General features: G+C 42.4%; 1 protein-coding gene across 1 annotated transcript in view; it reads left to right on the top strand.

Moving 5' to 3' along the window:
- LOC122792959 (germinal-center associated nuclear protein-like) overlaps positions 1 to 21,246 on the top strand; it is a 789,847-nt gene that overhangs the window by 21,061 nt on the left and 747,540 nt on the right. The window contains exon 2 of the mRNA XM_044060552.1: positions 7,211 to 7,472. Coding sequence (XP_043916487.1) covers positions 7,211 to 7,472 — 262 coding nt within the window. The remainder of the gene's footprint in view (positions 1 to 7,210; positions 7,473 to 21,246) is intronic.

Genomic DNA, 21,246 nt, shown 5'->3' with positions numbered 1-21,246 from the left:
TGCTGTTAACTTGCCAGCTGGCCAAGGTCTGCATTTTTATTGGTTGCATTGTCTTGGAGAGGAGATAATCATCAACGGTTACCTTTAGTGCTAGTGGTTTAATCCTGCCATCTGAAAATGTCTGAGATGAAAACTCCTGGGCTTACCATGCTGTCAGAAGGGTGGTAGTGTTTGAAGGTTCCCCACATTAGGTTTAGTGCGAGGGTCCTATGCATAGCCACAGGTCTCAGCAAGCATGCCATCACAATGAGTAAGAGTGATAGGGTGGACCATGTTCTGCTTCAAAGGATGTTGACTAAAACAGTGACATGTACATATACATTAATGTAAAAGAAAAAAATAGTAATATTTTTTTCATGCAATATACATTTCCCCTTTTACAGTTAGCATTCACTCTGGCATTGCATAAATTGTTAATTTACTTCACTTAAACCTCATTCCTCTTGAACATTATTCTGTATGTACTGTTCCCACATGTCATATTTACTTCTTTCCAATTTGCTCTTTTCTTCTTCCAAGGATCCCACCTTTATCTCCTTTACACATTCACTTAGAGTTGATTTAGATTTTTATTTACATTTTCTAGTGTTTGACATTTTGGTAACCAGCATTAAACTTAGTAAGGCCTTACTATGTCTAAGCAGTTCAGAGCTTATGTCTCAGCTCAAAAGAATCATTCCCTTAATTACTAACAATGTGATTATCCAACATGTCTTGACAAAACATTCTGTAGGGGAATTTAAATCTGTTAACCCATTACATTTCTAGAACACTTTTCTAGTTACCTCTCTTTCTCGTCACACCTCCAGAATTTGCTATCTATTTAAAGAAAAAATTCTCTGAAGTCTGTTTTGGGTAGAAAAATATGTATGCAAACCATCATAATTAGACTCAGCAAGGCTTTACTATGTATCAGAGCTCAAAAAATCATTTCCTTAGTTGCAGTAGTCTGCAAGGAATTTTTAAAGTTTGCCAACTCAGTACACTCCCAGAAAATATGTTCCCAATTACCTCCTCCTTCCCTATCACACCTCCAAATTTCTGTCTCCCTGAGAAAAAATTCTTTGGAGTCTACTTGGGGTATACATACACCTATGTAAACACTTCCAAGAAAGCATCCTAAATCTTCTAGGCTCTGTTGCATATTTGGGAGACAAACATATATCCCCCCATTGTGTCTTTGTGAATTGCTTATTCAGTCTTCCTTCCCAATCCCTTCTAACCTCCTCTGATTGATTCTTAGTTATTGTGTAATATTTTATATGCTCAACTAATTTTTCCTTTAACAGCAGTTTGTTCTAGATTCTACTAAAAACTCTACCAGTTTTTTTCCTTAGCATCCCCCTATTTTTCTCTTTGCCTGTACTCTGATACCATTCCTTGATAGGGAAGGCAATCTCTAGCCTGCAGTCAAAATAAATGCTTGGCCTCTTCCCATTCTACTACCTTTCCCTCTGTAATTATTTCCTCACAGTACCTTGGTTCTTTTTGCCAGTTTTCTCCAGTAAATTCCAGCCTCCTCTTGTGTATTGTCTGTATCCCTAATTGTATTGTCTGAATCTCCTTTCTCTGTTCCCATGTTGGCATAGTTCTTAGAATACTTTCTGCTACTTTATGAATGTAATATTATGTATGTTGTTGTTATTCTCCCTAAGGATCTGCATCCGAAATCCTAGTCTGTCTTTGTGTCTTGAGATTCACCCATTTCATCATTATCCCTTTCCACTTTAAGTTGTAAGTTTCTGCTTGTGCTATGAGCCTTTTAACTGTGTAGCTCTGAAATACCGCTTCAAATAGGGTAATCCCAGACCGCCTTGTTCTATTAGAAGATTCAGCTTATCCCACTTGACTCTTGCTGCCTTCCCTTCCCAGATAAAACCCTTCAGTTGTTTATTAACTGCTATCCACAACTTCTCCTCTGGTTAATAAAAGTATGCCATACCTGTGTATAGAATTAAAGGGACTAAAAACATTTTAACTGCTTATTTCTTGTTATCCATATCCATATAACAGAGTTTCCGATTTCTCAGATTTTGTATTGTCTTTTGTTTAGTCTCTTCCCACATATCCTTAGCTGCCACATCAGAATCCTTTTTAATCCAAACTCCTCCAAGTACTTCATTTTATATCCCCATAAATGTGGATATTGCTGAACCAATTCATGTGTGGGTACATAATTCACAACTGTTGCCTTTATTTTAGCTTCATTAATTTTGTATCCGCAAAAGATTTGAAACTGCCTCATAATGTTACACAACACTGAAATGTCCTTTTCTGGTTTTATTGTGTATAAAATAATATTATCTGTAAATAGAGACAGCTTTTCTTGACTACCGTACCAATTATATCCTTGAATTTCTGAGTACATTATTTTCTTCACCGGTGGTTCTAAATATAATGCAAATAACAAAGGGGGAAGAGGACACCCATGCCTGGTTCCTCTGCTCAAACAGAAGTTATCGGAGAGGAACACGCCCAGTTTAATTTTCACCTCCAATCCCTGGTATATCTTCCTAATCAACCTTAGAATTTTGTCAAGGATTGCAAATGCTTCCATTGCCCTACTCATAAACTCCCAGCTTGCTCTGTCAGATGCTTTTTGTGCATCAAGACCCACCAACAACAGTGGTATTTTCTTTCATTCACAGGAGTACCATCTATTCCTGGGGACTTTCCTGTTGATTGGTTATACATCACCATTTTTATCTTATCTCCTCCTACCTAACTGCAGTAATTGAGCCTTATCTACTTCTTATCTTGGCATATTTAATTCTTCCATAAACACTTCCATTTGGACCCTTCCGTGATTTCCATATTTCTCTTTATACAGACTTTCATAACATTTCCGAAACATTTCTGGTACCTCTGCAGGATCTCTTATTTTCCTTTTTATAAGCTCACTGTGCTTGGCGACAACCCTTCATACTTTCTGTTGCCTGAGTCATCGTGCTAAAAGTTTTTGTGCTCTGGAGTTTGTGTTGCTAAGATCTTGAACTCCTTACTTGTATCTATCAGGTCAGTATCCTCCCAGTCCTTTAAAACCATTCAGAAAGACTTCCTAGCCAAAATTTGGATCTGTTCTTTCTCAGTCCAAGGATAAACTGTATGCCTAAATATAAGCAAGTACCTATTCATATATTTAAATGTATATTTATATTTTACTCTCCATATGACAGTCTATTACCAGACTTCTGCATTTACTAGCAGTCTTACTCTAGCAATCATTCAAGAAGATTGCCTCTTAGTCTTTATTTTTCCTGTTTATTAATCCCTCAGCATCTCACTAAACTTCATAAAAAAATTTTGATCTTTTTTTATTTGCTATTATGTTTATATAATTGGCCTGCTTGGGGTTTTGGTTTTGATATTTGTTATTTGATTGTTTAAATCTTTGTATTGTAATTTGACTAGTACGTAATGGAGCTTTTCTCCTCGGGCCTCTGCTGAAAATGGACTTGTATCCAGCCAGACTAGCCCGGTTAACAAATGTAAAATAAAATAAAATAAATAAAAATAAATAAATATCTTACACCTCCTCCCTCTCTATTCTTCACTGACTTCCTAACTTGAGTCAGTTTGTCCCCTGACTCTCTATTTATATATATGCTATAAACCTGTTTTTTCTCTCATTTCTTATTGCATTTCATGTTTCTATTACACTAACTTATGTTTAATTTCTCTAAACTGGCTAAAATTTCTCTAAATATTAAATCATTTTTATATGAGTTGTATGTCTTTAATCAATGTTGTCATTTTATGTCTTAATTTGGTAGAATTATTTAAATTGTAGATGTTTTTGTATTATTTTTAAAGATTGTAAAGTTATTGTTCTTAAAATTTTTTTGTAGTACATTGGAGCTTTTCTCCCTGAGCCTCTGCTTAAAATGAGCACTTATCCAGTCAGACTTTCCCAGTAATCAAATGTCAATACATAAGTAAATATGATTTTGTGGAACCAAATGTGAAAAAAAGCAGCTACCACCACTTGGAAAATGAATATTTAACCCAACAGCTCAATAAAATCAATAAAACAAGACAAGAAATGCAAAATTTGATGAGTGCTTTTGGGCTGTGCCCTTCTTTAGATACATTGCTCACATTCAAACACTCATTTAAAGGGAGTAACAACCAATCTGTGCTCAATAGTGAGCCCGCCTTTTTTCAAGGCAGGTTTTAATGTAATGACATCATTAAGCCTTGGATGTCTGTGTGCTGTGAGTTCTGTTATCCATTTGGCCTCTTCATATTCCATGTCATTCACTATATCACCACCTCTAATGTTACTCACCATATGCCAAATCACCATAAATTTAAAATAATGTCCTTGATGACCAGATATGTGTCTATACAGGGCATTGTTAATTTTTCAAACTGATAGCTGACAAATGATTCAGTATCCTCTGCTTAAGCATGCAGTTAATTTTCACTATATAGTAAAAATTGCATGTCTGACAAGTAGCAAGATAGACCACATTCGTGGTCCTGCAGTTAGCTCTAGTGTTGAAAAGATATACCCTGCCTGTAGTAGGATGAACATAGTTAGTGGCTCCATTGCTATAATGACATGCCTTACATGACCCACACAGTCTAGTCCCTCTCCACACCTCAACCTGCTGTTTGTCAAGTTTACCCTCATTACTCAGTAAATTTTTCAAGTTTTTATTCCTCCTGAAGCCAAAACTGTGTTCTTCCCCCACAACTTTCCTGATCCTCTCGTCAGCAAGTAAGATTTTCCAGTTTTGTCTGACTATATTGCATACCCCATGTATGCTATTACTATATGTGAACATAAGTCTCATTTTACCACTCTGTCTCTGTCCACTGTTAACTGCAGGAGCCCTCCCTGCATCATGTTTCAACTATGAACACATTCTATCCTTCCTGAAATCTCTATTGGTCTATGTAATCTGCTGAACTTTCTGACTATTGTAACCCCTTTCTGTAAAATTACCTTCCAAGCGTCTCACTTCCTCTTCAAAATTATTTTCCTCTGTACGTAGTCTGGATACTCTCCCTAGCTGTCCAGTAATGATATTATCAAAAGTGAACCTAGGATGCATACTGTCCTGTGTCAGTATGCTGTTCTTCCAACACTCTTATGTGTAGGATTGTCTTAACCCCCCCCCCCCAATCTTGGATCACCCTGACATCCAAAAAAATCTGTCTGTGCTGGAAAAACTCTCAGAAAATCTAACAAAGGTTGTAGTTTATTCTAAGTACTTGATAAAATCAAACAGCTCTATTTCTTCCCCTTTCCACAACAAAAAAAAATATCATCCACGAAATGCCTGTAAAGGCGTTACTTATCCCTCCATTTGTTGTGGCTGGCTCAGCATTGAGCACAGATTGGTTTGTAACTCCTTTTAAATGAGTGTTTGAATGTGAGCAATTTATCTGATGAAGGGCACAGCCCGAAAGCACGCATCAAATTTTTCATTTCTTGTCTTGTTTTATTGTTTTTATTGTGCTGTTTGATTAATATTCATTTTCAAGTGGTGGTACCTGCTTTTTCGCATTTGGATTGACTTTGTTCAGCAGCTTTACCTTGAGTGAGGTCCTCTCTGTATGATTTTGTGGAAGGTTGGATTGAAGCGCATCTTTTCAGGCAGTTCCTTAAAGGAGTGCTGCTTTTTCACTCACCTTTGAAGATCACATTCCATTCTATTGGAATTGAACTTTCATAATTAGTAGTCTGGCCTATCCTCCTTTTGAACTTGCTGACTTGAGAGCTTTGAAGTCCATACATGTTTAAAAGTTTTTGTTTTATGGTAGCCATCAGTTCTGTTTGTGTGATTTTGAAGCTGTTGGCCCTTATGTAGGGAGATTGGTAAGTCAGGTGTCCCTTAGGAACAACATACCTTTCTTTTCAGAAGTGTTTTTTGAATGGTCTCTTTTTTTTTTTTTTTTTTTTGTCCAGGGTGTAAACCACAGGAGGTAAGAAACATACATGCCTGAAGTGTACGCTGGTGGGAATTTGAGTCTGGGAAGACAGCACAGCTGTTAATGTTTCACTCTGGGAGGGGAAGGGCTCAAACTCACCTAGCAGGAATCTAGCAAGTGGCTTGCCAATGGAATTATCTTCTACGTTTTAGACTGCTCACCTTTCACTGGAATTTGTTGGGGTCAAATGTTACTCCATTAGAGCTGTGGCTTCTTGTTTTGGTTGCCTTAAGAATGTCCTCATTACAGATGGCTGTGCTAGAACCACCTGATGTTGTTGTTCACACCTTCACAAACCATTATGTCCATCACAGCTCCAGGTAAGGAGCTTCCTTTGAAAACGTTTTATATTAATAATCGTCGTCCTGATTGTCTGCGAGTGTCCTTCATCTCCTTCCTCCCACCATGATGGATTTAGTGTTTGGGATTTCAACCCAGGCATTGCCCCACCAAGGAATGTGTTCAGAATGTTGGTTACAATGGATATGTTTTGAGTGTTGGTTGAACTGCAAATGGACTTTCACTGGAAAGTTCTAGGTTTCCTGCAGCCATTTCCCTGTTCTTAGGTCACTGTTCAGTCCAGACTTGACTTTGGGATTTTGTTTGACTTGTCTTATTACTAGTGTATATATCAGATTTTCATTATTTCTTCATTTGCAGGAAGCATTTCTTGAGACCGAACTGCTGAGCTCAGTAGCTTTGTGTGGTTTTATAGCTGGTACATATTTTTTGACTCTGTCCCAACTGTTGGTTTCATGGGTCAAAAGTACAAAGCCAAAGTCTCCTCTTAAAAAACATTTACTAAATGAGCATAGCTGTTATTTTCATTTCTTTTCCGTTTTGAGAAGCTGTCTGGAGAATCTGCTTAGAATTATTTTGTGTATATGTGCTGCTGTTTGGTATTGTCATCTTTCTGTGCAACCTCACCTGCAGTTGTTTCCTGCCTTTAAGGCAGAGTGTTCATCTGCTCTTCAGATAAATGACAGTAACAGTCCTGTTGTGTGGTTTGTTTAGGGGGAGTTTTCTTGACATTTAATAAGAGGCAAAGAGTGCACTGAAAGTTTGTTTCCTTCATCAGACTTAAAAAAATTAGTTTTATTTTCTCGGCCCTTTTGATCTTACTAATATTGTCAGGCTAATCCTTGGTGCTTGCTTTTGCTTTACATTCTGTTTAAAGCTTAGGAGTTTGTTTTTAAGGCTCATCAGATTGCCAGTGTGGAACAAGTTTTAGTGCATGTGTTATTATCTACATACTTTGATATCCCTGCAGGTAACTCGAGGCACCCTCAGTGCTGAAGAACTGGAGAGCGTTGAAGTTCAGAAGGAGCTGCTGGGTACAAGTGCCTTAATGTTCTTGCTGCCAGTTCAGAGTGAAGGCATTGATTCGGAGGAGGAGGCTGTCTACTGGCTGTCTGCTATACTGCAGCTAAAGCAGATGCTCCAGGCCAAACCCTTCCACCCGGCTGTTCCTTTAGTTGTGCTTGTCCCTCAACTGGAAGAAGGGTCTCTCACTGAAGAGGATGTGAGAAATGGTAGGCTGTGAAGAATGCTACTGTTCATTGAGTAGAAGGGCAGTTTTGTTGAGACAAGTATAAATTTAATTAACACTAAAGTGGTTTGAAAATACTCTACATTTAGAAAGTTCAGGAGTTTGGTCTTGTTCAAAAAAGGCACATCTGATCAGAAGTACTTGCACTTATCTGTATGTATGTAATCTTGTATTTGTCTTTAAACGTATTTTTAAATCATTACATTTTAAATTGCAATGAGTTTGCATACCTTAATAGAAAAAAATAGTAGATGTTCTTCGTGTTTCACTGTTGCAGTCATCACACTTGGGTTATCTGCTTGCAGGTAGCCCTCAGTCGGTCCAAATACCAGAGTCTTGAGATTTCTGCATTGGATGCTGTCTCATCTTCCATGGCATCAGGTCATCAGGGGTATAAAACATGCAGCCGACACCATTACATCAGCTTTTCTTGCCATGCGGGAGCCCAAAACAGAAGTAGTTTGTAAGTGCCGGTCGGCCGCTACCTGAAATTTTAATTTTTCGAGTTTCAAACCTGAAGTCTTCTAAAGCTAAGTACAACATTTGGAATCCTTTTTTCTTGCTCTAACCATTGTCAGAAAAAGTTAACAATTGTCTTGCCTGTGGAAAGCAAGTACGTCACAGAGATTTTCATTCTTACTGCGTCACCTGATTAGGCCCAGACCATGACGTTCCTCGCTGTCGGTTTTGTGCCTTGTTCAGCGCCCGAACTGTTCATCGTTGGGATATCTTTGTCATTAAATTCTGTCGCTCTCATTCTCCGTATTCCAAAATGGCTTTGTTAAGCCATCCGACTACCGATCTTCCAAAAAAAGTAAGGATAAAGACAGAGCAGACCGCATAGGTTAAAAACTGTCGGCGACGCTTCTGTTAAGCTAGTTGCCAGTTCGGTGGTACTCGGGCACTTTTGCAGCCCCTTATACCCGCATTTACAGAGTCGCAGGCCTCTACTGAGACCCATTCAGAGTCTGGTATGCCGTGAGATGCTTCTTCAATTATAAAACCTGCAGATGTCTCTACCTTGGATGGGTCCAGAGCCGCTGTGCAGGCACCGGCTTCTGAGGGTGTATTCAGGCCTTCTGATGTTCATATTAAACAGACTACTTCATTTTTGAATAAAACTACTGAATTTCTCAGGCCCAGAGTTCGCACTACGCCTAGGAAACTGGCGACCAAAGCGCATTCTCAAGCTCCCATGCCTCAAACAAATGCTTAGAAAGGTGGAAGACCTTATTACTTTAATTAGGGGAAGCCAGCCTTCCCCCTCTAAAAGACAAAGAATTGATTTTCCTTCTGATTCTACAGACCACGAGTCCGATGACTCTGACCTCTCTGATTACCAGGACATATCCTTATCCACCTATGAGGATTCAGATGCAGAGGATTCCATTCCCTCTGCCTCCCTTCCAGAGGACTTTTCTTTCAGTGAAACCTTGCATACCCAAAGAGAGCATTTTCAATGGGAATGCCGGGACTACCCTCAGTCAAAAAAGAGACTCAGGGAATTTTTAGACTTGCCTCAGCACAGGCCTCTAGCTATACCCCCTGTCCTGGATATTGTAGATGATGTCTTCATGGAATCAAGTCTTACCCCTGATACTCTACCTCCAGCTCCTAGAAAGCCTGACAGGTACTACAGAGAACCTGACTCAAACAAATTTCTCTTTAAAAATCCTACTGCAGATCCAGAGACCATTTCCCAGGGACCTAAAGGTATTAAGGCTACTACAGTCAAAAACCCTACCCCTTCAGACAGGGGTTCTACGGCTTTAGACAGATGGGATAAGAAGGTATGTACCTCTGCAACTCTTGCCATCAGGGCTTTAAATTGCCAGTTTCACATGTTGAAGTACCAGCAGCATATTATGGAACTTGTTGTTGATTCCTGATTGTGCAGAAAATAGAGTTATAAGAGTTAATGCATTCTGCTAACCAAGGTGGTAAACTTACCTTGCAGTGTGGTTTTGATGCCTTAGAAGCATCTTGCAGGGCTGCTGTCACTGGGTCTGTTCTGAGAAGGCATGCTTGGCTGAAGGGACAAATCTTGCCAGACCATGTCAATGCAAAATTACTAGATGCTCCATTAAATCAAGAATGTTTGGCAAAAAAGCAGAAGTTGTTCTTAAAAAGATGGGGGAAAAAGCTAAATCTATGCAAACTGTTAAAGATTTCTTACAGGTACAGCCACCTGGATTCGGTAGACATTGGCCTTCGAAGAACTGGTCCTTTCCAGTCCCTCCCAGGCTTTCTCAGTCCAAACCCAGGGGTAACAGACCACAAAGACTGCAGTCTCAGGGTATGCATAGATCTAAACAATGGAGTGCTCCCACCTCAAAAACAGGGAGTAGTAAGCCACCCTTTTATGGAAAAAGTTCACAATGACTTCTCCTGCATCCTTCCCAGCCATGCCCAAGTACTTGCACCCCTAGGAGGAAAACTCGCCCTGCATGCAAAAAACTGGGAATACATTACCCAGGACCGTTGGGTCTTAAACATTGTATCCCAGGGATACAGATTCTACTTCCATTCACTGCCAACCCAAAGCGGATTGGCAGACCTTCCCCATACCAGTGGGCAGAGGCCCAAAAATCAAGTACTTATTCTTCTCAGTATCAGGGCTATTCAACATGTTCCAGCAGAGCAAAGGGGGCAGGGTTTCTACTCCAGACTGTTTCTGGTGCCCAGAAAAGAAAACTCTTGGCACTCTATCTTGGATCTGTCATTGCTCAACACCTTCCTGGTGGTACCCAAGGTCAGACTGCTTACACTCCAACAGCTGCTGCCTATGCTAGCCAGGGACTCCTGGCTGGTCACCCTAGACTTAAGAAGCTTACTTGCACAAGGGAATCTTGTAGGAAATATCTATGTTTTAGGGCAGGCTCTATGCACTGTCAGTTCTCTGCACTTCCCTTTGGCTTATCTACTGCGCCCAGAGTATTCACAAAGTGCCTGGCTCCAGCCAATGCATACTGCAGGCAGAGAAACATTCAAATTTACCAATACTTGTACGATTGCCTGAGTCAGGCGGACAGTCAGGGATTGCTACTTCAGCACCTGACATTTGTAAAGAGATGCCTAACTTCTCTGGGGTATACCATTAGCGAAAAGAAATCACATCTGGTACCCAGCCAAGAAATTGTTTTCCTGGGAGCAAGCTTGAACAGAACTTCCCAGATGGCATTCCTCACTCCAGCAAAGAAGGTTTATTTGACAAATTACTTCAAACTACTGGGCACCCAAACCCAGCTATCTGCAAGAAAAATACTGCAAGCCATAGGGTTCATGACCTCATGCACTCTCCTAATTCCATATGCAAGACTGCATATGAGGAAACTTCAATGGTACTTAAAAAGTCTCTGGTGTCAACATTCTCAGGACCTGGAAACAGTGATTCTGATCATTCCTTGCCTAAGGACAGAGTTCCTTTGGTGGGCAGAGACCTGCAACCATAACAAGGGACTCCCTTTCACTCAACCCCCCGACCAAACCCTGACAACAGACTCATCAGACTATGCATGGGGGGCTGACATGGCAGGCAAATGCATTCAAGGCAAATGGAGGCCAGGACAAATGCACTTGCATGTCAATCAGAAAGAAATGTTAGCTGTACAGAATGATCTGACAGCCTTCAAATACCTTATCCTTCCAGGACAACTCTTGATAAAGACAGACAATACCACAGTCATGTGGTACATAAGCAGGGGGGAATTCATTAGTATCCACTCTGCAGGTTAGCCATGGCTCTGTGGAACACAGCCTTGAGCAACCAAGTGCACCTACAAGCTCATTTCCTGCCAGGCAAACTAAATTCACTGGCAGATGACTTCAGCAGAAATCTAATGGACCCGTACAAGTGGAAACTGGGACCCAGTTCATTCAAGCTTCTAAACCACAGGTGGGGGACAACAGAGGTGGACCTCTTTGTGTCCCCCCAAAACCATCAGTTGAGCAAATTCTGCACCAGAACTCCCCACAGCCAAGCATGGAAAGTGGATGCCCTATTCTTTATATGGGAAAACCTCTCAATCTATGCCTTTCCCCCTCTTCCCCTCCTTTCGAAAGTACTACTCAAGATCAAACAGGACAGGCCAAGGACAATCCTTAATGCACCAGACTGGCCATGCCCGCACTGGTACCCACTTTTGCGCAGTCTGACAACACTGCCACCCAGGCACCTGCATCAGACCCCCTTTCTGCTGTCCCAGCAGGAGGGCTAGATTTTGCATCCTCAGCTGCAAACCCTGAACCTAGCAGCCTGGCTTAGTCCCTGAATACATCACCAGCAACCCTCAGCAAACAGGTGCTGGATGTCATCCTTGAGGTCAGGAGGCCTAGTACTAGGAAATTCTATTCAGAAAAGTGGAAAAGATACTGTTCTTGGAGCCAGTCTCAGGGAAAGGACACAGCCGTGCCCACCTTACCTCAAATCCTAGATTATCTAGCAGAGCTGCTCCACAAAGGCCTATCCTTCTCATCCATTAAGATTCATGCCTCTGCCATCTCAGCTCATTACAATACTGAGCCGCCCCTCCTCTCACCCTCTGGTCAAGCAGTTCCTGAGGGGAGTTAACAACCTAAGACCCCCAAGGAGAGCTCCCACTCCTGCCTGGGACCTTAACTTTGTACTAGAGAAGCTCACGCTTCCCCCTTTTGAGCATGCTGCTACAGCAGAGTTAAAATTCCTCTCTTAGAAAACAGCCCTACTTCTAGCCATCACTTCAACAAGAAGAGTATCTGAGTACAGGCCCTTATGGCTGTGGAGCCCTTCATTATCTTCCATGCATACAGGGTTTCCCTCAGGACTAACCCATCATTTATGCCCAAGGTGGTATCCAGTGTGGCCTTAAACCAATCCATCCATTTACCAACCTTTTTTCCTAATCCTCAGAATAAAGGGGAAAGGATCCGGCACTCCTTGGACGTGCACAGACAGCTTAGGTTCTACCTTGACAGAACTAAACCGTTCAGAAAATCTGACCAGCTGCTAGTCAGCTTTGCTACAGGGGCAGAGGGCAAGGCCATTTCAAAGCAAACCATCTCCAAATGGAAAGCACACTGCATCCATTTCAGCTACAAGCACTCTGGAAATCCTACCCCACAGGGGATCAGAACCCATTCCGCTAGGGCTACCTCAACCTCTACAGCATTTCTCAGGGGAGTCCCTACCAGGGACATCCTGGAAGCTGCAACCTGGAGTTCAGTGCACACCTTCACCAAGCATTACCACTTACCTGTCTTTTCTAAATCCAGAGCTGGATTTGCTACAGCAGTTTTACAAGACCTGCTAGCCAGCCCTAATACCTCTTGACTACCTCCACCCTTCCTCAGCTTTGGGAATCAACCCAAGTGTGATGACCTGCAACAGTGAAACACGAAGAACATAGTACAGTTGTGTACACTTTCCATAAATGTAGATATTCCAGTGTTTTCACTGTTGCACTACCCTGACTTTTCTATACTTTCTACCTATCCTGTTTTTTGGCCATATCTAATGGCAATGGTATTTACTTTTACTGGAGGTGATCCACACCATGTAATTGCTTCCTATTTTGGGGGCTTCTGACATCTGAGGCAAGAAAAACTGATGCAATGGCATCGGCTGCATGTTTTATACCCCTGACGACCTGACGTCATGGAAGAGGAAGACAGCATCCGGCGCAGAAATCCCAAGACTTTGGTATTCGGGCTGACTGAGGGCTACCTGCAGGCAGATAACCCAACTGTGATGACTGCAACAGTGAATACACTTGAAAATCTACATTTATGGTAAGTGTACACAACTGTACTTTTCCATTGTTATTGCTATTTTGTTTTGCCATATGCTGCTTCATTTTTGCCTTCAGTTAAACCTCACTCCTGGTTGAGCATTATTCTGCATGTACTGCTACCACAAATTGTCTTTTTCTATGAAATTTGCTCCTTCCATTTTCTAAAGATCCCATCTTCAGACCTTTTGTCTCGTTTACATTATTCAAAACATTCAATTCAGTTGATTTACACTGTGTGGAATTTTTGAACTCTAACAACTAATTACACTCCCAAAAAACATGTTCCCTATTTCATTTTTCTTCCCTATCACATCTTCAGTGTTTATGTACCTGAAGAATCCTCTGAAGTCTTCTTGTGGTATAAAAATACCTGTAGATCAGAATGCAAGTGGTGTGTGATGTATCTTTAAGAAGCATGTCAAAGCTGTACGTGCACGTATAAATTCCAGACATGTGCAATCCCTAGTGCCATTTTCTAAGAGCAGTCACAGTGAGAGCATGCATGAACGCAGTTGTTAGTATACAAGTTAAAATCAGTAATTTTCTATAGTGATGTGTTTGTATAAAATAAAGCTGCTTGAACAGAACTCATGAAGACTCTTCTGTTGTGTCCAGAATAAGACATGGTGTCAGAACTGGGATTGAAGAGAATAAAATCCAGAGCCATGAGGTGCAGAGATGACAGTGAATGTAAAACTAAGAGAAATGAGTACAAAAAGAGCTAAAAAAGATTCAAAGATAATGAGAAGTAGCACAAACTGTTTAATTGATAGAAAAGACAAAAAGGGGCATTACAAGGGCAGGAACCGCATTATTAAACAAGCGGAAAGCACAAAAAGTTTAACTAAAAAGAAATGCATAAAGTAAATGTATTTGATGAAACGTTTAACAGTAAGGCAAAACGAGCAGTTTAAAACAAAATGAGTGTGGTGTTCTTTGTGTTTCACGGTTGCAGTTATCACGTTTGGGTTATCCCTGCTGGGGTAGCCCTCAGCCGGCCTGAATACCAGAGACTTAGTATTTCTGCATCAGTTACTGTCGCTTGAAGACTGATGTCAGATTGTCAGGGGTATAAAGGAAGGCAGCCGACACCATTACTTCAGTCTTTCTTGCTGTGGAGCCTGAAGTAGAAGCAGTTTGCACGACTACTGGTTGGCCGCTACCTGAGTTTAGTTTCCGAATTGAAGTTGAGGTCTTCGAAAGCTAAGTACCTCGTTGGGGATCCTTTTTTCTTGCACTATCTGATGTCAGAAAAACTTAATAATTGTCTTGCCTGTGGAAAGAAGATACCACACCGGGACTTCCATTCCTACAGCATCACTTGTCTAGGCCCAGACCACGACGTCCCTCATTGTTGGTTCTATGCTTTGTTTAATGCCAGAACTATTCATCGTCAGGCCCTTATTGTAGCCAGATATTTCCATTTACAGTCCTCGAATTCTGATAGGGTTTCTGTAAGCCATCCGACAGCAGACCTTCTGAAAAAAAATGTAAAGATAAAGACAGAGACGGACCGCACAGGACTAAACCTTCCGACGATGCTACCGCCAAGCTTGGTCGTCTGTTCTCCGAAATTCACTGAGGTGCTTTCACAACCCCTGATGCCCACTTTAGTTAAGTAGCAGGCCTTAACCGAGACCCTTTCGGAGTGTGGTATGCCACAGAACTCTTCTTCATCTAAAGATCCTGCAGTAATCTCTACTTTGGATGGATCCTGAGCCGCTGTGCAGGCACTGGCTTCAGAGGAAGTCCTTCGCAACATGAATTCAGACATAAACCGATGCCTTCGTTCATGGCTACCGTTCTTTCTAACCCAACCGAGTTCGTTAGGCTCAAGGGTTGAACTACCGCCAAGAAACCGTCTTCCAGCCATTCTTTGGTGCCTACTTCCTTGCCTCAGTCACAAATGCTTAGAATGGCAGAGGACCTTGTCATGCTGATTAGAGGAAGCCAAGACACTCCCTCAAAAAGAAAGAGATCTGTCTCCAGACGTTTTCTCTGAACAAGAGTCAGACGAATCTGATGCATCTGACTATGAAGACATGCAGCCCCTCTCTACATATGAGGATTTTGATGCAGAGGAATCTGTTCTTTCAGCCTCTCCCCCCAGAGGATTTTTCATTTGGAGAAACCCTGCATACTCTAAGGGAACATTTCAAATGGGGGAGAGTCAAGACTACCCTCAGTCTAAAGAGAGACTCAGAGTTCCTGGACCTTCCACAGCACAGGCCCTTAGCCATTCCCCCAGTTCCAGATGTGGTAAACGATGTCTTCCTTGAATCCAGCCTGACTCTAGGCACCCTTTCTCCTGCTCCCAGAATGCCAGACAGGTGCTACAGAGTCCCTGACTCTCACAAATATCTCTTTAAAAAAACAATAGCGGACCCTGAGGTCATTACTCAAGGCCCAAAAGGGGTTAAAGCATCTTCAGCTAAGAATCCCACCCCTCTCAGACAGGAATTCCAGAGCTCTGGACAGATGGGGTAAAAAAGTATACACCTCAGCTACTCTTGCTGTCAGGGCACCCAATTGTCAGTTCCATATGCTTAAATATCAGCAACATACCTTGGAACTCCTTAAACAAAAAAGTACCTCCTATCCTGCATGGACAGAATCTAAAGATTTACAGGAATTAATGCACTCTGCTGTCAAGTAACTAAACACAACTTGCATTGCAGTTTTGACACCCTAGAAGCTTCTTGCAGGGCATCAGTCACTGGATCTGTTATTAGAAGATGTGCATGGCTTAAGGAACAACCCCGCCAGACCATGCACGTCTTCTAATGATAGATCCAGTGACTGCTGCCCTACAGTCACTGGATCTGTCATTAGAAGACATGCATGGCTTAAGGAACAACCCCTTCCAGACCATGTCAAATCAAAATTGTTGGATGCACCCTTGCACAAAAATAATTTATTTGGTACTAAATCAGAAGAGGTGTTAAAAAAGATGGAAGTAAAAGCAAAATCTATGCAGACTATTAAGGATTTCTTACAGGTACAGCCCCCTAGGTTCAGCAGGCATTTTCCTTCCAAGCACTGGTCTTTTCTTGCACCTAGTAAACAGGGCTGGCCTAGGCCCCGTGGAAACAGACCTCCAAGACAGCAGTCCCATGGGTTGCAGAGATCTAAGCAGTGGACTGCCTCCACTTCAAAACCAGGGAGTTCTAAGCCACCCCCTTATGGAAAAAACTCACAATAACTCACCCCCTCCCTACCTTGCCTCTGCCCACCATCACATACCCCTAGGAGGAAGACTCTCCTTTCACTCAAGCACCTGGGCCACCATTACCAAGGACCAATGGGTTCTGAACACTGTGTCTCAAGGGGTAAAAATTCTCCTTCCAACCCCCAAAGGGTTCCCAGATTTACCACCAAATCAGTGGGCAGAGGCTCAAAAGCAAATCCATACCCTGCACTCCTTGGGAGCAGTAGAACATGTTCCTGCAGAGCAGATAGGCCAAGGCTTCTACTCCAGACTTTTTCTGGTACCCAGAAAAGAAGGCACCTGGTGCCCCATACTCGAGCTGCCCATTCTAAGCACCTTCCTGGTGATCCCAGAATTCAAAATGCTCACCCTCCAGCAGCTGCTACCCATGCTTTCCAAGGACACATGCTTAGTCGCCCTGGACCTAAAAGAGGCCTACCTCCACGTTCCCATCAGGGAGTCCTGCAGAAAATATCTTCGCTTCAGGGCAGGGTCTCTGCACTTTCAGTTCTCTGCACTTCCCTTTGGCTTTATCTACTGCTCCCAGAGTTTTCACAAAATGCCTGGCTCTGGCCATTGCTTTTTGCAGACAAAGAAATATTCAGATTTATCCCTACTTAGACAACTGCCTTATTCAGGCAGACAGCCAGGAAAAGCTGCTCAAAGACCTGGCCTTTGTAAAGGACCTACTAACCTCCTTAGGCAGTACCAGAAAAGGAAGGAGGACAAGGTTTTTACTCATGACTGTTCTTGATTCCCAGAAAGGACAAGGCCTGGCAGCCAATACTGGATTTATCAGTTTTGAACACATACATGGACATTCCAAAATTCAAAATGCTGACTTTGCAGCAGCTTCTGTCCATGCTGGGCAAGAATGCTTGGCTGGTGACTTTAGACCTAAAAGAGGCATACCTGCCTGTCCCAATAAGACAATCGTGCAGAAGATACCTCAGATTCAAGGCTGGCTTAATGCATTGTCAATTCTCTGCACTGCCCTTTGGCTTATCTACTGTGCCCAGGGTTTTTACAAAGTGCCTGGCACCAGTAATTACATTTTGCTGACAAAGAAGTATACAAATATATCCTTACTTGGACAACTGTCTCATTCAAGCAGAGAGTAAGGACACTCTTCTTCGACACCTGGCATTTGTGAAAAGGCTCCTAACATATAGTGTACACAATAAACGAAAAGAAATCACAACTGGCACCCTCTCAAAAGATAACATTCCTGGGTGCAAGCTTGCATACAACTGCCCAGATGGCTTACCTCATGCCAGACGAGCAAAGGCAACTGACTGCTTACTTCAAAGTGATGGCAACAAAAACACAGTCTTCTGAAAGACAAATTCTGCAGGCTCTGGGCTTCATGTCATCCTGCATCCTACTAATTCCATATGCAAGACTGCATATGAGGAAACTTCAATGGTACCTAAAAGGTTTATGGAGTCAACATTCACACAGTCTGGAAACAATGATTTCTCTCATTCCCTGCCTGCAACAGGAGTTTCTATGGTGGGCAAAGGCATGTCACCAAAACATGGGACTGCCCTTTACTCTACCCCCTGCCAACCAGACCTTAACAACAGACGCATCAGATTATGCCTGGGGGGGGCCCACATGGCAAGAAGATGCATTCAGGGCTTATGGACACCAAAACAAATGCATCTACATATCAACCAGAAAGAGATGCTAGCTGTTCAAAATGCCCTAACAGCCTTCAAGGACTTACTTCACCCAGGAGAACTACTGATAAAGACGGACAACACCACAGTCATGTGGTATATAAACAAGCAAGGGGTCACACACTCATATCCCCCTTTGCAGATTAGCCATGGCACTGTGGGACACAGCTTTGACCTACCAAATACATCTTCAAGCTCAATTCCTGCCAGGAAAACAAAACACTCTGGCAGACAATTTAAGCAGAAATCTTATGGACCCTCACGAGTCGAAACAAAATCCACAAGTCTTCAGCATGATAACAGAGAAATGGGGGAGCCCAGACATAGATCTATTTGCCTCTTATCAAAATTATCAATTGAAAAGATTCTGCACAAGGACTTATCACAGACAAGCATGGAAAGTGGATGCCCTATCCTTCAGTTGGAAAAACCTATTAGTTTACGCCTTTCCTCCTCTGCCTCTTCTACCCAAGATCCTCCTAAAAGTCAGGCAAGAGAAGCCAAAGATATTAATTGCCCCAGACTGGCCCCGCCAGCACTGGTACCCAATCCTAAGGAACTTGGCTCAATACTCAGCTTGGACCTTGCCTCAAAGACCACAACTACTGTCCTAGCAAAACAATCAGATCCTGCACAATCAACTACAGACTCTGAACCTGGCAGCATGACTAATCATGTTGTCATACAAACAGCACCTCTCAGTAAACTCTGATGGATGTCATTTTGGTAGCCAGAAGGCCTGGTACTAGAAAATCTTATGCTGACAAATGGAAGAGATTCTGTGCTTGGAATCAAGCGCAAGGAACTGATACAGCAGAACCAAATATTCCTCAGATATTACAATACTTAACTGAGATGCTTGACAAAGGCCTATCTTTCTCATCAATCAAAATCTATGCCTCTGCCATTTCGGCTCATTGCAATACAGAACCACCAATCTTTTCTCATCCTTTACTAAAGCAGTATCTTAGAGGAGCCAAAAATTTAAGGCTCCTAAAAGATCACCATTACCTGCATGGGACCTCAATTATGTGTTGGAAAAGCTCACCCTGTCTCCATTTGAACCAGCTGCTACTGCTGATCTAAAGTTCTTAACATGGAAAACAGGTCTGCTACTAGCAATTACTTCAGCAAGTAGAGTTTCAGAGCTACAGGCCCTCATGGCTGTAGAGCCTTTTATCATATTTTACCCAGACAGGGCGTCTCTGTGGACAAATCCTACTTTTATGCCCAAGGTGGTTTCCAGTGTGGCTCTTAATCAAACAATTCATCTGCCAACTTTTTATCCAAATCCGCAGAACATGGGGGAGAGAATTCTGCATTCCTTGGACGTACGCAGACAGCTAAGATTCTACTTGAGCAGGACAAAAGCTTTAAGAAAAACTGAGCAATTACTAGTGTCATATGCTGCAGGATCAGAAGGAAAGCCTATTTCAAAGCAGACAATTTCAAAGTGGATAAGCCACTGCATCCGTTTCTGCTACTTACTTCATGGTAAACCTGTGCCCAAGGGCATTAGGTCTCATTCCACCAGAGCTGCAGCTACTTCAGCAACTTTTCTCAGAGGAGTACCAACCAGAGACGTTCTAGGGGCTGCTACTTGGAGTTCTGTTCACACCTTTACAAAGCATTACCATTTGCCTCTGTACTCTAAGTCCAGGTCAGGCTTTGCCACTGCAGTGCTGCAGGGCCTTATAGCCACACCTAATGCTGTTTAGCTCCAGCCTCCCAACCATAGCTTTGGGATTCTACCCAAATGTAATGACTGCAACAGTGAAGCACAAAGAACATAGTACAGTTGTGTACACTTACTGTAAATGTAGATGTTCGAGTATATTCACTGTTGCAGTCCAGGTTACCCTCCCGTCATTCTGAAGTTTATCTTTCTTTCTCTATCTTCTACAACCTATGGTGGTGTATTTGCTTGTAGATGAAGGTAAAGTTTATACTGATGCATGCATACATATATATATATATATATATATATATATATATTTATATATATATATTTAAAATGTTGCTACCTTTTTGGGGGCACCTGACATCGGGGACAGGAAAAACTAAAGAAAATGGCGTCGGCTGAATGTTTTATACCCCTGACGACCTGATGTCATGGAAGAGAAGACAGCAACTGACGCAGGACCCAAGACTTGGAATTCAGGCTGACTGAGGGCAACCTGCCAGCAGATTACCCAAATGTAATGACTGCAACAGTGAATACACTCGAACATCTACATTTATGGTAAGTGTACACAACTGTACTTTCCCAACCTCCTTACCCAGAAGGCAGAGGAATTCATGCACCCCCAATTGCAGACAATTTGACAGCTTGGCTTATAACCTGACCTCTGACCAATCTGCCCTCCTCAGTAAACAGGTGCTGGATGTTATCCAAGAGGCCAAACACCCTAGCACCAGAAAGTCTTATGCAGATAAATGGAAAAGGTTCTGCACCTGGATCCAGGCTAAGGGAGCCAATAAAGCACAGCCCTCCATCCCTGTCATCCTGGACTACTTAGCTGAACTACTACACAGTGGTCTCTTTCTCCTATATAAAAATTCACACCTCTGCTATTTCCACTCATTTTCCCACTGAGCAGTCTCGTTTTTTCACACCGTCTGATCAAGCAGTTCCTCAGAGGGGCTAACAATTTGAGGCCCCCAGAAGGTCACCAGTCACTTCAGCCAGAAGAGTGTCTGAGCTGCAAGCACTCATGGCAGAGGAATCCTTCATCATCTTCCATGCAGACAGGGTATCCCTCAGAACTAATCCATCCTTCATGCCCAAGGTGGCATGCAGTGTGGCTCTCAACCAATCCATCCATTTGCCCACCTTCTTTCCTAACCTTCAAAACAAGGGGGAAAGGATTCTGCTCTCTCTAAATGTGCACAGATAGCTCGGATACTATCTGGACAGGACTAAACCCTTCAGAAAATCTGGTCAACTGCTGGTAAGCTTTGCTTCAGGGGCAGAGGGCAAAGCCATCTGCAAGCAAACCATTTCCAAATGGATAGCACACTGCATCCATTTCTACTACAGTCAGCATGGCAAGCCTCCTCCCAAGGGGGTTAGGACACACTCCACCAGAGCAGCCTCCA

Source organism: Protopterus annectens, chromosome 2.part0 (genome assembly GCF_019279795.1).
Source record: "Protopterus annectens isolate FY-2018-M chromosome 2.part0, PAN1.0, whole genome shotgun sequence".
In the NCBI taxonomy this organism is placed as follows: domain Eukaryota; kingdom Metazoa; phylum Chordata; order Ceratodontiformes; family Protopteridae; genus Protopterus; species Protopterus annectens.
This window is presented reverse-complemented; position numbering and strand designations above follow the sequence as displayed.